The sequence below is a fragment of the Pantherophis guttatus genome, chromosome 1, assembly GCF_059756535.1.
Source record: "Pantherophis guttatus breed Tessera chromosome 1, ASM5975653v1, whole genome shotgun sequence".
Taxonomy (NCBI): domain Eukaryota; kingdom Metazoa; phylum Chordata; class Lepidosauria; order Squamata; family Colubridae; genus Pantherophis; species Pantherophis guttatus.
The window spans coordinates 252,953,226-252,975,897 of NC_142063.1; the positions used below are offsets into that span (position 1 = coordinate 252,953,226).

The window sequence follows — 22,672 nt, forward strand, 5'->3', positions numbered from 1 at the left end:
AGACCCCTAAGACTTAACTCAAAATTTAAATCATAACATTTCTTCAAGCCTTCATGGACCCCCTGTGATGACATCGACCGCCCCCAAGAGTCCACAGATCACAGATTGAGAACCACTGAACTCTACCTTTAGCAAATTTATGCAATTTATCAATTAAACAGTGACAAATTTATATATAGGCTAAAATGCGGAAAGCAGTGTTAAATAAAGCTCAAAATTCTGTGTGTCAATTGTGTTGATTGCACTTCAGAGGATGCTTACACACAATCATTTAAATTATGAAACAAGTATATAAATTTGAAAGCCAGTGCATCAAATGCCCTCCTCTTCCCCCTCCTCCTCCTCCTCCTCCTCCTCCTCCCCCTTCTTCTTCTTCTTCTTCTTCTTCTTCTTCTTCTTCTTCTTCTTCTTCTTCTTCTTCTTCTTCTTCTTCTTCTTCTTCTTCTTCTTCTTCTTCTTCCTTCTCCTCCTCTTCCTTCTTTTTCTTGAAACAATGGTTGGAATCTAACCAAGGAGAGAAGTAACCTAGAACTAAGGAGAAATTTCGTAATGGTGAGAGCACTCAACCAATGGAATAGCTTGCCTTCAGAAGTTGTGGGTGTTCCATCACTGAAGGCTTTCAAAAAGAGAGATGGACATCCATTTGTCTGAAATGGTATAGGGTCTCCCGGGATTAAACTAGAAGACCTCTGAGGTCCCTTCCAATTCTATTGTTCTATGTTCTATGTTTCTTCTTCTGCGTCTTCTTCTTCTTCTGCCTTAGGGCTGACAAGGACTGTCCCAAACTCACCCAGCTGGCTTCATATCTAAGGCAGGCTAGAACTCACAGTCTCCCAGTTTCTAACCTTGTGCCTTACCTACTACATCAAACTGGCTCTCATCTTCATTTTAAAAAGCACATTAAAAAACACACACACACAAGGTAAATTGGAATGTACAAAATAGACATCTGCATTGATACAACATAATCATACATGCATAAGTCCATAAATCCAAAAGAATTAACTTCTGTGATTATACGACTCCTATAAAGAATTCAAATTCTTTATAGGAGATAAATTTCCATTTGGCACAAAGTATTTCTACTGAAAGACAACTTTCAAATTTACTACCCCCAGGTCTCAGATACATTTTTTTTTCTTTCACCAGGGCCAAGTTCCTTGCATCACTTCTAAGTTCTTGTCTCTAGTCATTGAAAGGGCTATGTGACAATTTTGGAAACAGCAATGGCCATTGGACTGTCAGCAGAGCTTGTAGTGGTCATTTCAGCATAATTTTAGTTTTCTGCTCCACAAAAATAAACATCTTCCCTTTCCTTTGGGCAACATTTGTGATCCAATTATAAAAAGAGTTTGCAGACCACTTAAAATTAAAACATTTGGAGGCAGAAGAAAATTAACTGCATGATAAATCTGTGCAGCAGAAAATGATTTATCGATTCTAATTTATTTTCTTATTCAATTAAATAAAATATATTAAGCTTATTTTTAATTTATCTGCAGCTGCTACAAAATAAAAGCTACTACATTCAACAGATGGAAAATGTTGGGCTCTTGCTGAAGAATTCAGGTCAAGTTCGCCTTTCTGGGCTCTTCACAGACTATTTCCATTAGCAATGCTTTTCTGCTAATTCCACTGGAAAGAACTGGATTTTAAGCTTTATGAATTGCCACCTCTGATATTCATCTGGAAGAGGAATGCACGAAAACATCAGCTGTGGTTTCCACTGAGGTCTAAATTAGATAACGCACAAGTTGTATTGCCCTGCTCCAATCTGTGATTTTCCCGGCTTCCCTGGAAGCACACAAAGGGCCACTCTGCATTATGATCAACTGGTACGGAAGAGGATACGTAATCCTTCCCCCCCCAGCGTTTCTGTTGTTGAAAGTTCATACTCCTTGGCAGGCAATGCTTGGGTATGGAGGTCAGTACTGAACCACGGTCCAGAATAAACAAATTTTTTAAAAAAATCAAAGGAATTTGGGGAAAATCTTAGTTTTTTCAGATCACAAACATAATCCTGATATCTTAAAATTATTTTTTAAAAATAACTAATTCCAGCAGTTATATAATTCGCATATGGTCTAGTTTTGCTTTGCAGTTTCCATCTGCTCTTTCTGGATAGCTTTGGAAAAGTCATATTACCCGCTGGCTTTGTTTTTTAAAAAATCCAGTTAGAAAAATCCATGTGCATTGCGATGAAGGGTTGATTTAGGCTTATGACACATGTGTGTCAGTTATCAACTTAAAACTTTACACTGTATATTTCACTTGAATCATCTTTCAATCTATTAAACCATGAATTACATTTGGGGGGAGAAAGGGTGAAGGGACAGCAGTGAAAAGAACCAATTTTTGTTCATCTTTAGGTTGTGTCTTTCACTGGAATACTGGAATTGGCAAAAGACCTGGTGCTGAAGACTACCAGTTTTACACCTCACCAGTGGTGAAATCCAAATTTTTTTACTGCCGGTTCTATGGGCATGACTTGGTGGGTGTGGCAGGGGAAGGATATTGCAAAATCTCCATTCCCTCCATTCCCTCCCCACTCCTGGGGGAAGGATACTGCAAAAACTGAAAGAGTCCTGGTGGCGCAGCAGACTAAAGCACTGTTATTAACAGTGTTATTAACACCAGCTGCCTGCAATTACTGCAAGTTCAAATCTCACCAGGCTCAAGGTTGACTCAGCCTTCCATCCTTTCTAAGATAGGTAAAATGAGGACCCAGATTGTGTGGGCAATAAGCTGACTTTGTATAATTATACAAAAGTATGAAGGCTATTGCTTAACACATTGTAAGCCGCCCTGAGTCTCCGGAGAAGGGCAGCATATAAATAAATTTTTAAAAAAATCTCCATTCCCACCCCACTCCAGGGGAAGGATACTGCAAAATCCCCATTCCTTCCCCACTCCTGGAGAAAGGATACTGCAAAATCTCCATTCCCACCCCACTCCAGGGGAAGGATACTGCAAAATCCCCATTTCCTCCCCACTCCTGGGGGAAGGATCAGTGGTGGGTTGCCCCCAGTTCGCACCGGTTCTATAGAACTGGTAGCAAAGCCGGCAGGAGGCTCCGCCCACCGACCCCAACATCATCAAAACACATGCGCAGAAGAGCGCGTGCGCAGCCCCGCTGAGAACCGGTAGTAAAGTAAGTAGAACCCACTCCTGGGGGAACAATAGTGCTAAGTCTCCATTCCCACTCCACTCTGGGGCCAGCCAGAGGTGGTATTTGCCAGTTCTCCGAACTACTCAAAATTTCCACTACCGGTTCTCCAGAACCTGTCAGAACCTGCTGGATTTCACCCCTGCACCTCATTCTAGCTATCAATAAAATATTTTTTTCAAACACAAACTGGATAAAATCAGAGCCCGGACTTTTGGTTATATGTGTAAAACTATGGTACCTGCACTAGGGATGAAAAAAAATCAATACTGTATATTTCATCATTATTTCATGTGTAAACTTTCATGTACCCATTCTGCCAAAAATATTTTTAAAGCTTTCCACCAAAATGCATACATTAACACATATTTAAATATATGTGTTTATATTTTCCTCATAAAATATTTATAGTGGCATTATCTGATAAACACACATCTAACCATATTTTATCATAAAGTGCTGATTTTAAAGAAGATTAATAGATTTTTTTTAAAAAAATTGACAACTGAAATTCAGAGAAAATCTGAAGCTATGGAATGGAAAATGTCTAAGAAAGGGTTCGGGAGCCAAATGTTCCTCTCTTTCTCTACATCTAGATCAGGGAAATCTCCTTTTTATTATGCAGAAGTGACATATCAGGGAAATGCAGAAATCTCACAATTTTCATTTTTGTTCTGATGGGCTGCAGCTTGTAGGGCAACCCTGTACCCAGGAGTGCTCTGCCAAAGGAAGAAATATTAAGTTCATACAATCTTCCTTCCATAACCCTATCAGCCCTTTGTCAGCTCAGTACATTTTACTCAAACTGAAAGCTCATTCAGAGAGTAATGAGAGCAATCTCTTCAGATATGAGCTCACCACCAGTGCTCCCAATTTCTATATGGCACATCTGTCAAAAAGACAGAAATGATTGAACAGGTCAGAAAAACGAATATGAAGGAATAGTAATGCTAAGGTTCAAAGTTAAATTTTGATTTTGTTTCCTAATCTGCTATGGCTAAAGAATAATATCCATATTCATAGTGCAATTAATTGGGACACATATTTTTTTTTCAATCTAATTTTTATACAGATTTACAATATTCACACCCTTCAAGCTTTCTGGATATAACTAACACTGTTCTGAATGCAATGCAAATTCACAAGGAAATAAAAAGACATAAAATACATATATTAGGTAATAATGAGCACAAAAATGTGTTTATTGGAATAAATATGCACATAAACACATAATATTATGAGAAATTGGTTGGAGAAATACAAATACCAGGAAAGGTATGCAAAAACATGCATGCAATAATAGAAATCCAAACAAAAGCCCCAAGAATTTTAATATGAATTTGGGGGTGAATTATTTGAACTTTTTAGGAAGTATCCAGACTGGCAGGGAGGAAGGCTATTCCCAGGAAAGAACTGCCAGACTGGGGAGATTCCTGTATTATAGTCAGACTATAATAAAGTAGTTAGCTCAAGCTTTGCACATATGGACCTGGTTGTTCGTGTCTGACAAAACTTTAAAAAATTGAAAAACCCAGAGAGAGAGATGAATAGAGAGAGGGAGAGGGAGAAGGAGAGGGAGGGAGGGAGGGAGGGAGGAGGAGGAGGAGGAGAAGGAGGAGAGAGAGAGAGAGAGAGAGAGACTTGAAAATTAAAGATGATGCACAAATGTTCTTAACTTAGATATGTTAAAATATTGTATAGTATTTCAAATGAATAAAGGTAAAGGTTCCCTGCGCACATATGTGCTAGTCATTTCCGACTCTAGGGGGTGGTGCTCAACTTCGTTTCAAAGCCGAAGAGCCAGCGATGTCTGAAGATGTCTCCATGGTCATGTGTCCGGCATGACTAAATGCCAAAGGCACATGGAACGCTGTTCCTTCCCACCAAAGGTGATCCCTATTTTTCTACTTGCATTTTTATGTGCTTTCGAACTGCTAGGTTGGCAGAAGCTGGGACAAGTAATGGGAGCTCACCCCATTACGTGGCACTAGGGATTTGAATCACTGAATTGCCGACCTTTCGATCGACAAGCTCAGTGTCTTAGCCACTGAGCCACTGCATCCCCTTTCAAATGATTAGGAAGACTTTTTAAAAAAAATTGATGTGTGCTGTCATTTTAGTTACATGCATAGCTTTTTACTCAACAGATAATCCTAATAATTTCTAAGAAATAACTCAGATTATGGGACCTAACAATAAATAAATTTTAAAATATAGTGTTTTTGCACAGCATGGAGGTAAATAGGAAGACTTTAATTTCCCTCTCCTAAAAAGAAAAAAAGCTGGGGGGGGGGGCTCAAACTGAAACCAGTTCAAATGGAAGATTTGTATGAAATTTTCAAAATTCAAAATTTCAAAATTCTTTTCAAAAGCGCTCTCATTAAAAAGATACATCCTAAATGCTAATAATATCTGTATTGTCTACCATTTCCCCGTGTGAATCCTGATGTTTTCAAAATGCCACCATCTGTGCTTAAAAGAAAAGCATCAACAGACGTGGGAGAGGTTCAACATTTGAAGAAGAAAAAGAAAAAAAAAAACCAATGTGGAATGGAATTTCAAATGGCAGGGAAGTTCAAGTGAAGCTGAAAACAGCTCATTTAGGATTGAGTCTCCATTCTACTCATCAAAAGCTGGTTGGCTGACTACAAAGATGAGGAAATGAACATTAGAGCCTGTGAATTGGAATATTTTTTAAAAAGAGAATGGTTGGCTGGGACCACAAGCAAGAATTGGAAGAGAAAGCAATGAGAAAATGGAATGTGTTGTGTGAAAGTGGACAAGTAAAGATATTCACATAAGAGAGAAGGAAAGAAGTCCAGACTGAGTCCAAAACTGAATCCAGACTGAGTCCAAAACATTTAACCAAATATTAATTGTGCCCTAGCTATATGTTTCCTATTGCATTCAACTAGCTACTGTGGGTTTTTTTTAATGAGCTAGATAGATTTTTAGAATTTATAAGAACTCTTACCCTCAGGGATTCCTCTTGGAGACTGGCACCAGAGTGAAACAAAGTAACTTAAGGCTTTTTAAAATTATATTTTGGATTTTATTCCCTTGTTATATATGTTTCTTTTAACCCTAAGTTTCCCAACCTTTCTACCTTTGTGGACCAGTAGGTGGGGGAGGGAGAGGGGATGGTTCTGCACGAGTGGTAGAAATGGAGCACACGCACTCACCCACTGCTCGCGCACACACTCGCCCACTTCCGCAGCCTAGTGTACACCATTTCCGCAGCCTAGTTCCGATTGGCTCATGGTAGTAGGCCGTGGCCTGGGGGTTGTGGACCCCTATTTTAACCCACCTGATAACATCCCTGAGACTGGTACATGAGGAATAAATGGATGGATTCAAAAAAAGAAATATACATTCCAGAAACATACATCTCACAGAAGTGCCAGCAAAATGATTGGCTGGCTGGCTGATGATGTCAAAAGCATTCAGAGAAGTCAATCCTCCCCATGCCTCCATTTTTCCCTCATTCAATGCATGTATTGTAGAAAGAGATATAAATTGCATATAACTCAAAATCTATGTTCCCCAAATTCTGCCTACCTCTGTCCCTTTCTCATTCCAATTCCTGACAAATTTTCTGCTTAGATTTAAGAATGTGAAGATGTGATGATCTCTAGATGGGGCCTAATAGTCACTATTCCTTCCATTAGACAAAGTTAAGAGATTTCACATCTTTTTTCACATCTTTCTTATGCTGGAAATGCTTTTGTAGTGAAATTTGTTCCTAAAAGAATTATTAGTCAAAAAAAGTAAACATCAGTAGATCCAAGACATCCCTCCCTCCCCTCCTTCTCATAATTATGGATGAATTCTTTCTAAAAAGTGGAATCTGAATTCCTTCCTGCACTTCAGCATTTCTTGGTGACCTCCTCCTGATATTGTTTACCTTCATGATCGATTTTTTCGCTGACTGCCAGGGCAGTCTCCTTTTTTCCCTTGGCTTTTGGTGATGTAACTTCCGCTGCTTTGATTTCCTTGGTCTTTAGTCTTTCAGGTGCCTTGGCCTCGGGTTTTTTTTCTTTCACATCTTTTTTTATCTTTTCTTCAACTTGGATGCTCTTTTTATCTGCATGCAACATAAATGTTTTAGGTTCAAAAGTCCCTTTTTCACAAATCCCTGCCATATGGCATTAAAAATATCTTCAATACATCTTATGAAGTATTAAAAAACCTCAGTGTCATTATTAACCATAAGTGGAAAACATAAACTGCAGAACAACTGTTTTAAGCACACTGTTTAAACAGGACTTAATTCTTAGCTCAAATATCTACAGATTTTTTAAAAAGCAATTTCAAGAGAATAATGCCTAGTTTTTTTTACACACTTGTATTTAATGAAGTATTGTCTAGTTTTCTGAGTAAAACAAAACAATAGTATGACAATAACAAAATAGTAACACATCCAAACAATTCTTAAATGTCTTAATATTTAACAACAACAATTAATCTTAAGATTTAAGTTCTGCACAATAGCAGAATAAAGTAATGTTTAGACAAGGATTTTTCAACTTGGCCATATCCAGAATTCAACTCACAGAATTCACAATTATTGCTGAGAATTTGGAGAGTTAAATTCATATCTGATGTGATTCATACTAAGGTTTAAATCTTATCATTATTTTACTAATAGCCTCCTGGAGTGATTTGGCCTCTGCAGTCTTGCTATATGATTAAAGAAGTTAAGGAAGTTCGCTCCTGAATATTATTAACGACTAAAGAAATACCTTTTGTGACAACTTTTTTTCCCATCCTTTCTTGCTGTTCAGTTTTCATTTTTTCTGTTACTATAATGAGAAAATAATCTTATTTTACCAATTTATAAAACACAAATATTAATTTATCCATTTAAGAAAAAGTAATTAATGTGAACTGAGAATCCCGTACCTATGGAATGCTACTGTGGATTTAATTCAAAGAGTTAAATAGCAAAATTGTATGTAATCCTCACTAAAGATGTTAACATTACTTTACCAGCACTTTATATAATATGGAGCAGTATACTAAGATACATGATCCTTAATTCCTTTGAAAAGGGTTTTTTTTTTTACAGGTAATTTTGTTGTTTTAATTCCATTATCCTTTAAAATGAAGAATGAGTTGCAGAACACTTATGTAATCACATCAATCATCTGCCACCTAACAATATAGATAGCTTAAGACACACTTGTTTTAATGGATTTTCAATGGCAGACATAAATGTATGTAATTGTTTTATGGTGATTTACAGATCAGTTCACCTGGTATGTTTGGTACAAATTACAAACTGTGGAGTAATATAGTAATTTGATATAACAGACAATCACACTATTTCCATAATCTCAATCTTCGTATACACAAATCATTTGTAAGTGCTCCATTTTTAAAAGAAAACTTATCTATAAGAATGATCTGAGTTCCCAGAGCTGTAGAATGATGTAACTAGGTAAAACAAACATAAAAGTACAGTTCTCCTGCAGACTATTCCCATCAAGACAAAGAAGAGAAGAACTGAGATAATCTACATCACCTCAATTTTTTTTCCTAGTTGACTAAAGAACATGTATTTGCAAAATAAATATAAAGTGTATTTGCATTATATTTTATACTGAAGCAGAAAAGAGCAAGGGAGCATGACATTATGGAATTGTTATTCCAGCTGTGGAAAAGCAAAAGCTTGTTTGAAATGAGAGAGAATAGATGAGTCTCAAGACTATCTTCTCCATCTCAGGAACAAAATGGGACTTCCCACATCACCTGAGGCTGGATTTTTCAGGGCATTCTCCAAACTACTTTTATTATAAAGTACTTGCTTTCAAAAGTGGTATTCAGCAGGTTCTGACCAGTTCTGACCAGGTAGCGGAAATTTTGAGTAGTTTGGAGAACCGGCAAAAACCACCTCTGACTGGCCCCGCCCCCATCCGTTCTCTGCCTCCCGAGTTCCAGCTGTGCAGGAGGAAATGGGGATTTTGCAATAACCTTCCCCTGGAGTCAAGTGGGAATGGAGATTTTACAGTATCCTGCCACAGCCACCAAGCCATGCTATGCAGTGGTGGGATTCAAAAAAATTTACTATCGGTTCCGTGGGTGTGGCTTGGTGGGCATGACAGGGAGGCAGAGAATAAATGGGGGCAGGGCCAGTCAGAGGTGGCATTTGCCGGTTCTCCAAACTACTCAAAATTTCCGCTACTGATTCTCCAGAACTGGTCAGAATCTGCTGAAACCCACCTCTGATGCTATGCCCACAGAACCGGTAGTAAAAAATTTAGAATCCCACCACTGCTTGCCCTCTACTCTTTCATATTCAGTGGGAGAAAAAACATTTGCATTAATGAGTTTACATCATTAAGTAAAGATGCAGGAGTGTCTGTTACAGTCTAATCATGATTAAGCCAAATTGACAGAATATAGAGGTACGGTTAATAAAGTAATTTTTGGCCTTTGGAGAATTGTAGTAGTGAAGATGAGAAATTTGCTACCTGAATATGGAGAAGCAGATCACAGTAATGAGTGGAATAATTTTCAAGTTCTAGCCTTTGTCAGAGAAGGAGACCCCTTGCAGAGCTTATTTTAACACCATTTACCCTGAGCTGTCTTTGAAGGCAATTCGCACACAACTTGCACACAATTTTTTTATGTATTAAATTTATACGCCGCCCATATCACTCTACAAAGCCATTCAGGAAGGCTTACAAATAAAATTGGTGCCACAACAGCACTTCATAATGTTTCATAATGCTTTATAGCTCTCTCTAAGTGGTTTACAGAGTCAGCATATTTCCCCCAACAATCTGGATCATCATTTTAGCAACCTTGGACAGATAGAAGGCTGAGTGACCTTGAGCTGATGGGAATCGAACTGCTGGCACTAAACAGAATTAGCCTGCAATACTGCATTTTAACTACGATGCCACATGGCTTCTACACTAATGTTCCAATGAATCACTAAAAAAAAAAAACAAGCCTATTCAGCCACAGTGAAGCAATGGCAAGGTCAGAAACAACTGTTTAGGGCTTCTGAGTTTAGTTTAAAATATTGGAACTTATTTTTCAAGCATTTTCCAATATACAACCAATATCAAAATCATCTCTCTTGATAGTAGTTTCATTACCACCAGTGTTAACCAGAATAGCTCCAACTCTGAATAGCATCACAAGTGTTCTTTGTGACAGAACAGACATAAGATTTCAAGAGCAATGTTTTTAATGCAGTTTCCTTTAGGACGTGGCCGTCTTAAATCAGATAAATTTATTTTTCTTCCTCAATCAGACCTTAGGAATTATTCTGCTTATATTGGGAGAGTTAGACACCTATTGGTTTATTTACTGGTGGAGCCTGAGGCTCTAGTTCCTGATATAGCAAACCTAATTTTATCAGACTTGATGCAAGATGCTTGCAGAAAATGTATAATTTATATAATTTGCATTATGTCACCATTATGCAAATGACAGAATTTGTGTCATTTGCATCATTTCTGTGCATTAAATCATTATTTAAAAAGAATAATCCCACAATGCCTTTCTGGCATTCCTGAATATCCTTCTCCACTTTTTACTCTGTTAAAATGAGGATTCAATCAAATGATTGCTGTCATTTGCGTTTAAATTGAAAGTTTTATTTTGTTTTATTTTGTTTTAAGATAAGTGGCCCTCCCTAAATCACAAAAATCAGGGAAAAGATCATAAATATACCATAAAATGCCACTTTATGTTATCTGCTAAGAAACCATTTCCATTAAGTTCAATAGGATTACTGCAATCTTGCATCCATTTTCTTTGGAATAAGCCCTACTGAATTGAGTGAAAATTACTTTTGAGTAAGACATGTGGGAAACACCCAATTTAACTGGAATATGAGGTAGAGTTAACACTTTTATAGTAAGCACCTAAATCTAAAAACTTTAAGGGTAGGTTTTATCCTACCCTTGCACACATATGAAGAGTAAAGAAAATGAAACCAATGAGAAACATATAGATTTCTCTGTACTTTCTCCCAAAGTTTATTTAAAAATACAATGCCAATAAAAGGAATTGCAAACTTCCTCTCTCAGAACTTTTACCTTACAAGGTGTGTGGCAATTTAATGAACAGCTTATCCCAGCATCTTTTTTTTCCCCTAGCTGTAAAATAAACTGTCAGTGAGAGAACTTAGTAATAGAAGAATAAAAAAGTTGATGTGGTAAATAATAGAGCACAAAGTGCACCTCTATTTTTAGATGTGATGAAAGTCACATATAAAGCAATATAAACAACCTCAGAAATAGCTTGAGTCTCACTTAAAAAAAAGTGATACGCAGGTAAAAGGTTTATTATAAACCTTTCTCTGCCATTAATTTTGGAGAAAACCACCACCACCATGGCCACTTCTGAAAATGCCAATTGATTGGTCTAATGCAGGGCTTTCAAACTTGTGGCCTGCGCCCACACCCGATTTAGTGAATGGGGGAAAAGTTGCAATACATCACGCTGTGACAATGCGAGTTTTAAACCCCCTGGTCTAGTGGTTAAGACACTAGGCTAGAAAGGGGTAACTGTGAGTTTTAGTCCCGCCTTAACCATGAAAACCGGCTGGGTAACCTTAGGCCAGTCAATCTCTCTCAGCCCAGCTCACTTCACAGGATTGTTATTGTGGGAACAATAGGAAAGTGTGTTGCCTATGTTCATCATCACGAGTTATTTATAAAAATAATAAAGGTGGGATACAAATAGGCAAATGCCTTGCCTCTGACTGCAAAGAGGCATCTGCCTAGAAAAATTTGTGCACAATAGTTTTACACATGCTAAAGTTTCACAGGCAATCTGGTGATAAAAAAACAAATAAGGGCAATGAAAGAATACCTGCTCTTTGAACAAAGACAGCCTAAAGTCAAACCATTCCCACAGTATTTCAGCAGAGTTCACCCATTGAAGTTCTTGGAGAAGAAAATCCAAAATAAAAAGATCAAGAGGGGATCTACACCTTGACAGACATCATAGAGAAGATAACTGGACTCACATGTGCTATTTCAATAGCAGTTATATGGGGAAACTCCCTTGTCAACAGAGTTACATGGGAGGGAGCATTCTGCATTCAGTTTCCCCCCCCCTCCCCCCACAATCAAAAATGTGCTGCTTCTTGAATTATTTCTCAGTAAAGTAAAATAAATAAAATTACCTTTTGGGGAAGGAGCTGCTTTCTTTTTCTCTTGCTTTGCAGTCTTCTCCTTGGGAGATACTGAAACATTTTTTTTAAAAAAAGAATATAGTATAAATGTGGTCCCTTTATAGAACAAGAATAGAATATAGAAAAATCAACAATAAGAGAAAATTATTATATTTCAGTAACAGATCTTGGAAAATAATAAAGAAATGAAAAGTATATATGTCAGGGAAGTACAGAACTTCTTTGAACCTCTTAGCCATATTACTGCCCATTACATTCTTGTCACTAGAATGAAATGCCAATAATTGTATAATACTGTAAGATGATATGACACTATACCATGTATTTGGGTGAATGGACATGCACTATAGATGAAGTTCATTCAAAGTAGACTATAAAGGCAAAATATTTGTGTGTGTGTGTGTTTATTTTATTTGGGTTTTGTGAGCGTATGTGTGTCTGTGTCTTCAAGTCAGTGTTGACAGTGTTGTCTCCTGGCAACTGCCTGGAGAAGCTAATGCAGTTTTCTTGCCAATGTTTTTGGAAGTGGCTTGCCCCTGTCTGCTTCTTAGGGATAAGAGAGAGTGATTGACTTAAGGTCACCCAGCAGGCTTTGTGCCTTAGGCAGGACTAGAACTTGTGCTCTTCCAGTTTCCGGCCTAGTGCCTTAAGCACTGCACCAAACTGTCTTCAGTTTAAGTAGGTGTGGAAAATGGCAATCAGAGAAGAGTATGTTGTTCCATCTCTTTTCTCTTACCAACCCCAAGTGAACCCTGCTGATCTCCCCAGTGCCCTATCTCCACATTTCCTCAATTGTTGCTGATATTCTAGCACAGCATATCCCTCTTCAGCAGATTTTGCCCATTAACTCCAAAGGTTGCTAAACTAAAGCCAGTCAAATGTAGAGTTTATGTATCTCCTTTTCATATCTGTTATTTCTTTTCTATCATCTGCCTGCCTGCCTGCCTGCCGACCTCCCTCCCTCCCTCCATCTACTCTATCTATCTATCTATCTATCTATCTATCTATCTATCTATCTATTACTTTTGCTAACTATTTCTTATTCCTTTTTCTGCAGCTTGATATTGCATACTCTAAATAGGAATAGTGGACTGGGTATAGATATACCATATGTTTTTAGATATGCAGAGAGCCTGTATGATACATCACTTAAAGTACTGCTCTAAGATCAATCACTGAATTCACAGCATTACTTTGGGTCATCTTCTCTCAATCCAACCTAATTAATAGGATGGTTGTTGGCAATATAATTATGGAAGTCACCTTAAGCCATTTTAAGCTCTTGGGAGAAAGAGAAGATATAAATTCAGTAACAAACAGATCACCCAGCAGTGGGAACGGAGAGGGAGAAGGGGGCAGCGTTCCCTTCTCCCTCTCCATTCCCGTTGCTGGATGATCCCACGCAAAGAAGGGAACAGCAACGTTAGCACACGGAAATGGCAGCACTCAGGAACGCTACCCCCTTCTCCCTCTCCTTTCCCGCTGCTGGGTGATCCTGTGCAAAGAAGGGGGCTAGCAGAGAGGGGAGAGTGTGAGGTTACTGCTTCTGGGACTCAGGAAGCATCTGGATCTGGCTAACCCAGCTTCTCTTCCTCAGCTTTCCCAGTCTAGCTGGACATAGGCTTTCTCCCCCGACAGCCAGACAAAGCTAGGCAAAAAGCCAGCTCTCACCAGCACCCAGCTTCACTGATAATGGACTTGGAAAGGGCAGTGTGAGCTGCGCTGCTGCCTGCATTAAACTAGCCTGGGGAGGGAGAACGTGAGCGAGCCAGCGGTGCTTCCTTCCAGCCTTCGCCCAAAGCCTTATGCTGCACCAGGAGGCTGAAGTTGGAATTTCTGCTCCCCTCTGACCCATGTGTAACTTGGCATTGGGACTGTTTCTCTCTGCCCCCTTTTCCTGTTTTGTCTGATTGGCACAGACAAACCTAGGAATCTCAAATCCAAGAATGAACATTAGTGTTGAAGCTAGCCAGGGTGCTAGACCAGTCCCCTGAAAACTCTGTCTCTCGAGGAGCCTAGCCGAACTTTTGCACGCCATTCGTTGAGGTGGAGGGTGGGCTGGAGCTAATAGGTGCTTCAAGCTAAGTGCCTGAAGAAGCTCAGCTGGCCAGTGGGGAGGCGGGGCATCCCAACACTGGCAGCTCTGCAGGAAAAGAAACTGCTTTTTTTTGCCGAGCCGATGCAGGGTCACATTGTGGCTCTGCGTTATAATGGGCTTCATGAGGAGGACAAGATCCCGTCTCCCCCATTATGAAGCGTGCGAGTGAAAAAGTTCCATCGATTCCAACCTTGTAAGATCTTTTTCTTTCACAAGAATTTTTAATTGATTGAGTGAAACTCGACGGAGATACACGATTGGAGCTGGGCTGGGGCAACTGCGCGCATGCCCACAGAAAGGGCTCTGCATGCCACATCTGGCACGCGTGCCATAGGTTCGCCATCACGGGTATAAGATTAGGGTTTTTGACACCACATTTGTTTAGATTCTTTGTCCTTTTTTAATTGCCACTAGAACTTTTTAATATTTTAATGCACTTGTAAGATTTCAAAATGGCCAGCTTTTAAACAAAGACCCTTACATTTTAAGAGATAACCACAAGAGAAATGTGAATGATTGTGGAGCTGTTATAAATATGCAGGTGCATATGTACAAAACTCTTTCCTGCAGTGCTAATTCCATTGAAAATCCTCTTAAAACTTGGTTTATCAACCGAAATGATGCACAGAAATAATAGCTATGTCAGTCAATAGTTCAATTTCCTGCCATATATGACCCTTAGCCCCAATTGGCCCTGATTGTGCCATAAGGAAATGTTAAATTCAATACACTACAGTGAAAAATGACCATAAGTGCTCCTACAAATACCATATGTCCTGTTGCCTTAAGCGAGTCATTCTCTTTGCAGGCAAGTACAATATAATTAGCTTTTTATTATCATCCATCAACTTTCAAAGTAGTACACAAGTGGGTTTTGTGCCTGGGAGAGCACCATCATTTTCATGACAATTTCATGGGGTAATCATAATGGGTGGAAGCAATTTGTGTTTATCTGCTAAAGAAAAGACATCTGCCAGTGGAATGGATTTACTCTTTCCCTGCAGGCTTCAGCACCCCTAATTCTACTTTGGGGACTTGGGATCCTCTGGAACAGATTTTCAGGGCTATGTAGGGGAGAGGGAAAAGAAAGAATGGAAAAATGCAGCATACTTGGAGATCTACTCATTAAATACAGTCACCACAGATGTAATATACTGATTTTGATTTCTCTTGAACTGGATATTCATAGATCACCATGACTTTTATTTAAGATCTCAATAAAAACAGAAACATATTGTTGTACATTTTTTATATATGGTGAAATATAAATAGCTTTGCAAAAATCATGAGAATAGTATTACTATTATTGGACAGGAAATCATATTTTTGTGGTGCAAGGGCAGTGAGGTGCCCCAAAAGGCCTATCATTAGGCAACAAGTTGAACTTTGGTGATCCAAGTCCCTAAAGAGTAAAGGAATTAACACCAAGCATGATACTGTCTATAAACAATTTGGCAATTGCCAAATGAATTAGTCTTCTGTAAACCCGCTTAGTGTGCTGCAACACAATAGTTTGTTATCTTCGTTAATTAAAACCTATTTTCTTTTCTTCTGTCACTGCCCTTCCTGAAATTTCAATAGCTTGCAACTAATCAGATAAAATGTTAGGGTTTTAAAAACTGAAAGTGGTGTAAATCACCCACTGTTTTCCCACAAATGAAAGCAATGATTGCCTACATAAAGCAGAATAACAGAAGAATGAGAGAATTCATCTTAAGTCGTAAGAGAATATATTTTGTCTAGGAAACCTTATCTAGAAAAAGGAATTGGTCCTTTTTTAAGTAGTGGATTTTAACTGATTCCCGAGAAACACAATGAAATAAAAATGAAAGTCAAATATAGCTTCATGTTCCATCTCGCAGCAAAAATTGATTTGGGGAACAGAATATTTTCTCCCTATCTCCTAAGGTTGCTTCATATTACAATTTGAATTGTTCACCTTCAGAATTCACGAAAATTATAATTACCTATAGCTTTTTCTTTCTTTTCCATCTTTCCAGGTTCTTCATATTTGCTTTTCTTTTCAGGTTTTTCCCTTTTTTCAACTTTTTCATGTCTTTCGGGTTTTTCTTTGTGTATTACTGTAAGCAAGTAAATATATTTATATAATTAAAATTGTCATCTTACCAAAATGGTGCAATTACATTTTCTGAATTACTATTGACATTGGTCTTATTTTGCTACATTAGTCTGCTACACTTTCCCTTCTGTTCATGATCATGTAGTACATGGGTATCAAACTCAAGGCCCACAGGCCACATATGGCCCATATGGCCCACATCTGCTTAGATCTGGCCCACGGGACTGCCCTGGAAACAGCGAGGTATTGGCCCATGGTGCCTCTGCCAGCAAAAATGGAGCCTGGGAGAACTGTATGCAGCCCTCCCAAGCTCCATTTTCACTGGCAGAGGGCTGCAGAGGGCTATCACAGCCAAAAATGGAGCCCAAGAGGGCTGCACGTGGCCCTCATGGACTCTGTTTGGTAACAGTAACAGAGTTGGAAGGGACCTTCGAGGTCATCTAGTCCAACCCCCTGCTCACACAGGAGACCTGTACTAGGGATTCAAACCACCGAACTGCCGATCTTTCTGATCAACAAGCTCAGTGTCTTAGCCACTGAACCACCTAGTCAGGTGCTAGCAAAACAAACTACTAGCAAAAGTGGCATTTGATCAAACAAGTGATGTCAAGCTGGCCATGCCCACCCTGGCCCCCGAGGTCAAACATAACCCTGATGCGGCCTCAATGAAATCCAGTTTGACACCCTTGATGGGATTATATAGAAACTATAGGATTTCTATAGAAATCCTATTCACAGAAGTTACTCCTTATTGCTCTTCTAATTTATTGGTTTATGAAATGTTCCTCAATACTGTCACAGTATAAATCAGTACAAAAAGGTGGCACTATGATCAATATATTTCCAAATAAATCAACTGAAGTCTGATTCCAAAATGTTGGAATTTTTATTAAAGAAGGATCCAGTGAGCTTTGCCATTTATTACATTGAATATGCCATTCTCTATAGAAATCAGTATCTGTGGGTAGATTTACAGCAGCACAGAACCACAAGTATAGTAAAAAGTTAAATTTAATTTTTTCCAAAACCCAAGACAAAGAAGACTAGAAATTTGCTTCTAATTCTGACTTACAGAATGCAAATTGTTGGAAGCTATTCAGGAATGTGAATGTATTCTAACCATCCAATGATAGACATTCATCAGAAAGATAATAATCCTTCCTCTAAATCCAGTCTTGTTATTGTTTCCGCATTTTCTCTTTCAGTTCTTCACTTGATTAGGAATTAAAACCAGATATTGTTCCTTTGCTGTTGATTCAAGCTCTCTATGGTCTTCATCATATTGTAGTTGAGAAAGAGGGAGTTTATTTTTTCCTCTTGCAATGGTGATATGGTTGGGTTTTTCCATTTTGTTAGGAAGCAAAGAGCTGACAAATCCTGTTAGATCTCATCTTATCTGAGCATCTGTTGGAAAAACTGACAATTCACATTTCTGAAAAGAGCAGAAACTGTTCTAGTACTGTTTTGGATGGGTCTATGAAAATTTGTCATGGCTAACTTGCCATGGCCAACTCACCATGGGACAACTTGCTGCAGGACAAGAGTTACACTAATATCAAAGAAATGGTGGAATAGAATCAATAAAGAAAGGATGCAAAAGGAGGAACAGAATGAAATGCAAATGCCAAAAATTAAAATATTTTTAAATTTATTTTAAATAGTTAAACTGAATTGTTAAATTGTCCCACAGCAAGTTGTCCCATTGCTTTGGCGAGTTGTCCTGCAGCGAGTTGGCCACGGTGAATTGGCTGCAGCGAGTTGACTGTGTCAAGGTATCCCATTCTGGTTTTGGTTCCTTAAACTTCAGCAGTGGATTATACAATCTACTATGCCAAAAAGCAATCACAGGGTTAACCTGATTATCAAGGTTATGATCAGTGGTTAGTTCTCACCTTTAGTAAGTTCCCTTTTTTGAGGTTTTTCTACTTTTTCAAGCTTTTTGGTCTTCTCTACTTTTTTAGGCTTCTCGTATTTCTCAGGTTTCTCTTTGTGAATTTCTATAAATAACAATATTAATACATTGACATTTCTAAGTGATCTACAGTTTGGAAGAGTAACATGAAATAATGTTACTGAATACAGATGTAAAACTGCCCTTTTGAAGTATAATAGCCATGCATAACAAAGTTGAGTTAACCAATGAGATTCAACACAAATATTAGACTAGATTCTATCCACTGTACTGTACCAGTTTAGAAAATTTAATTACATCAGAGTAAAAGTGGTTATATCACATCACATGTAGGTCAACCATAGTTCCATATTGAATAGGAGGTATAAAAGCAGTGTCTACATGCATTCACCTCTCTACTTGTAGGTGTTACCTATGCAGGATTTTATTGGATCCCATCAGCATGTAGTATAGATACATAGAGAATAGACGCATCATGATGGGATCTCCCCTGCCCCCATCCATGTGCTTATTGTAGGTGTGACAAAATGAATATTTCTACATTTTTATTGTTTGTTTTCCATACCTTAGGAACCGTTGTGGTACAGTGGTTAGAATGCAGTATTGCAGGCTAACTCTGCCCACAGACAGGAGTTCCAACCTGACTGTGTCTATAAGTCTAAGTGCTATTGCTATATCTACCCTCTGTTGCATAATCTAACTTTTTATATTACATCAGTTTGCTGATTTGCTAGCTCAATGCATTGCCATTTACCAATGCAACTTTCTACTCTTAACAAAAAACCACATTGCCTGCCAAGTAAAGTTTTTATTTTTGGAAATTAGTTCAGCTGCAAGGACATGAGTTAACAATGGGGTGTTCTTTAGACAAGTACACATCTTCAGGATACATTGCATTTTTAAATCAAGCTAACTAGGGGGACTATTTTCTGTGGACGTACAGAATCAACACCCACAAACAGCTGCTCGTTCACCCACAGTGTCATTCCTGTTTATGTGCTTAAAATTCTTAAGTTCGTTCTGAAACTAGTGAGAAAATTGTTCAGCTCATTAAGGAAATGATTTCTAGCTTGACAAAGAAAAAACACTTTGGTGTTTGGTCCTCAGACAATATTCCTTATTACACAAGGCTGAATTTATTTGATGAAGCAAATACAAGTAGAGGCAATGCATTCCCTATTTCTTGTCTTTTTACTAAAATTCCTATGCTGACTGGAAATGTTGAGAATTTCATTTGGTGACTACAAAATTGGGGAAAATGGGTTGAGGTTTTTTTTTTTTTTCCAGTAGAAATTGGTTTAATTCTATATCTACTTACTAAGGAGGTGACTGCCTGCACTGTTAGGATCACACAGATTCTGTATATGATAGTATACTAGTGAATTAATAACTTGTGTCATACCTCTGTGGTTTGACTTGATGATGATGATGATGACTATTGCTCTTTTTTCTTTGGAACTGTTCTATTTCAGATCAGCAACACCAGAGACCTAAGGCCACCTACAGTCCTGAGGTTTCCTCCAATAAATGCCAAAAAATCAGTGGCACAGCTATTTGTAATTTTAAGCTAGGCTATGGCCACCAGATGTAGACTGCAAGATGGGACCGATTTGTAATTCAACAAATTGGAATTTGTGGGAATTGGAATTGGTCTATCATATCAGGGATGTAAAACTCTGGATGACTCATTGATGGCAGCAGAACATTAGTAACCATATCTCAGTCCAACAGTTCCTCCAGCAGCTTATCTGTGCTATAGGTACAGTAAAGGATGAGTAGGCAGCCACCTTAGAGCCTGCAGCTATAAAGCCTCACTGGGCACTCTCTGCTGCCCACTCTTTCGCCCACACCTTTAACAAACTTGCATATCTTGGTTGCTAAAATATGAACGACAACTAGATAACAAAGAGAGGTTTTTTTTTTTAATTTAATGATCATCACAGTTTTTACACCCAATATCTGGTAGCCTAGGAAATATGCAAAGCTATCTTTTGTTTGTTTTTTATTTGTATTATTTTATTTATTTGTATCCCAATTTGATTATTTTTATGAATTACAAACATATCCAACAGTTTCCTCCTCCTATTCTGGTGCCTTAACAACTAGACCGAATTAACTTAGCTGCTGTAGGTTTTTAAGCACTTGAAGGATATGATATACATTTTATAATAAATAATAATAAATATCTGATGAATAACCCATTCCCCACAATTTGTTGTTTAATCTATTATTTATAAGACTCCAGGTGGCTGTTGCTATAACAGCTTATTCCCTTAAATAAAATATACTGACCTCGGTAGAATTTCTACGTACAACAGCTATTTACAATTTCTCCACCAATACAAAATGCTAAAGTTAAATCATATCAAAGTCTTAAACAGTCATCTAATAACAATATTATAAATGCATGTGTGTGAGCACATACACAAAGAGATACACACACACACACACACACACACACACATGCATTCTAAACAAATAAATGCTTTATCTAAAACCCTGATATTCTCATGGCCTGTGAATACCCAGTGTCACCAAGGAAGAGTTGTCAAAATGTGTAATCATCACTGGAACTTGAGGTTTCTTATTTTGCCAAAACCTGCTGTGTTAGATAAGAACATAGCCTGAAGTTATGCCTCTTTCCATGTCCTTATGAGGAACTAATGGTCACTGTTCTACAGACTGAGATTAGCATACTGTGCAATAACCAGGATGCCAAGATCCAAAGAGCAGAGTTTTCAAACTAATTACCACATTGCCATCCAATGCTGAGCGGTAGAAAAATATATTTATTCATTACATAAACTAATCTACATTCCACTTTACTTAGGAAGTTAATTTACTGCTTCATAGAGACATCAAGGCAGCACTTTCTAGCCTCTAGCCAATACAAGCACATATAGTGTATAACACTGATATATGTGTGTGTGTGCGTGTGTGTATTCTGCGTGTGTCTGTTTAGTTTGTGTGCGTGTGTCAGTGTGTGTGTGTGTGTGTGTGGAGTGTGTGTGTGTAAATGGTTTTGAAAACTATATACCAGGGGTGGGTTCTAAATTTTTTTACTACCGGTTCTGTGGGCGTGGCTTATTTTGTGGGCATGGCTTGATGGTCATGTGACAATTCTTTAGGATTTAGCAGAGGTACTGGTCTACCAGGCTTTTAACTGCTTGTAGAGCTGTACCATTTATTTTTGCAGGCATTGATCTACTCATGTATTTTTGCAGGCACTGATCTACTCATGTATTTTTGCAGGCACTGGTCTACCCATTTACTTTTGCAGGCACTGATCTACTCATGTATTTCTCTAGGCACTGGTCTACTCATTTGTTTTCTTTTAACACTGATCAGCTATAGGGCGGCCCTTTGAAGCCCCACGGCAAGAGTTTAAACAGTTTTTTTCCCTCTAGCCATCAGCTGGGACTCAGGAGGCAGCAATAGATTGGGGGTGGGGCCAAATAAAAGGTAAAAATAACACGGTGGGTGGGTCGCGAGGGGTAGGGGGCGGGGGGGCAGAACCGGTTCGGTGACATCATATCGTCACTGCTACCGGCTCGGGAGAACCGGGCCAAACCGGGAGGAAACCACCACTGCTATATACATGAAATGAAAGCTTTCAAGTTTTAACTAGAATTCTAGTTTAGAAATTCTAGTATAGTGAGATTAGTTTAAAGTAGATCAAATCTTAAAATTTTCATTTTCACACCCACTTTCATCTTTTAACGTCAACCTTGATTTGCAATTTTAAAGCCCAAGTCAAGTTTTATTTATATGAACATAAGCCACACCAATCAGAGTAAAATAATAAAGAATAAAAGATTATCACATGTTCAAAATTCTGTTAAAACTCTGAGACACCATTCACACTGACCAGACGTTCCAGTGTAAGCTTACAAATTTCCTGAGATTGTTCAAGTGAAGTGTGCAAAACTATTTATATAAAAGGCTAAACAAAATTTTACATAACATTTATATAGGCTACCATAAAATCTATAACCAATGGTTTACTTAGAAACACTTAAGTGTTTCAACTGTAAGCTGTTTCACTTTAATTTTCACAATATAAGGTATAACAATTTTAACAATCCTTTTCTGCTTTAAGCAGAATGTGGATCCCCTTCTGGCATCTGTATTAAAAAGCATAAAAGAATTGATCTTTTGCGGGTCTCTTCTAACAGAAGTCTGCAGTTTACCGGTAATTGTTCCTGATACTTTGAAGGAAGGGGCTGTAAGTGACAGAGATCTTCGATGTTGCCTGATCC

General features: G+C 38.2%; 1 protein-coding gene across 50 annotated transcripts in view; it reads right to left on the reverse strand.

Annotated features, from left to right (window-relative positions):
- Positions 1–22,672, reverse strand: part of TRDN (triadin) — a 233,932-nt gene that overhangs the window by 158,059 nt on the left and 53,201 nt on the right. For all 50 annotated transcript variants that reach the window (XM_087882735.1, XM_087882727.1, XM_087882730.1 and 47 more), the window contains 5 exons: positions 18,394–18,498; positions 16,389–16,502; positions 12,315–12,374; positions 7,909–7,968; positions 7,071–7,250 (listed from right to left, as the gene is read on the reverse strand). In XM_087882735.1, the coding sequence (XP_087738861.1) occupies positions 7,071–7,250; positions 7,909–7,968; positions 12,315–12,374; positions 16,389–16,502; positions 18,394–18,498 (519 nt within the window). The remainder of the gene's footprint in view (positions 1–7,070; positions 7,251–7,908; positions 7,969–12,314; positions 12,375–16,388; positions 16,503–18,393; positions 18,499–22,672) is intronic.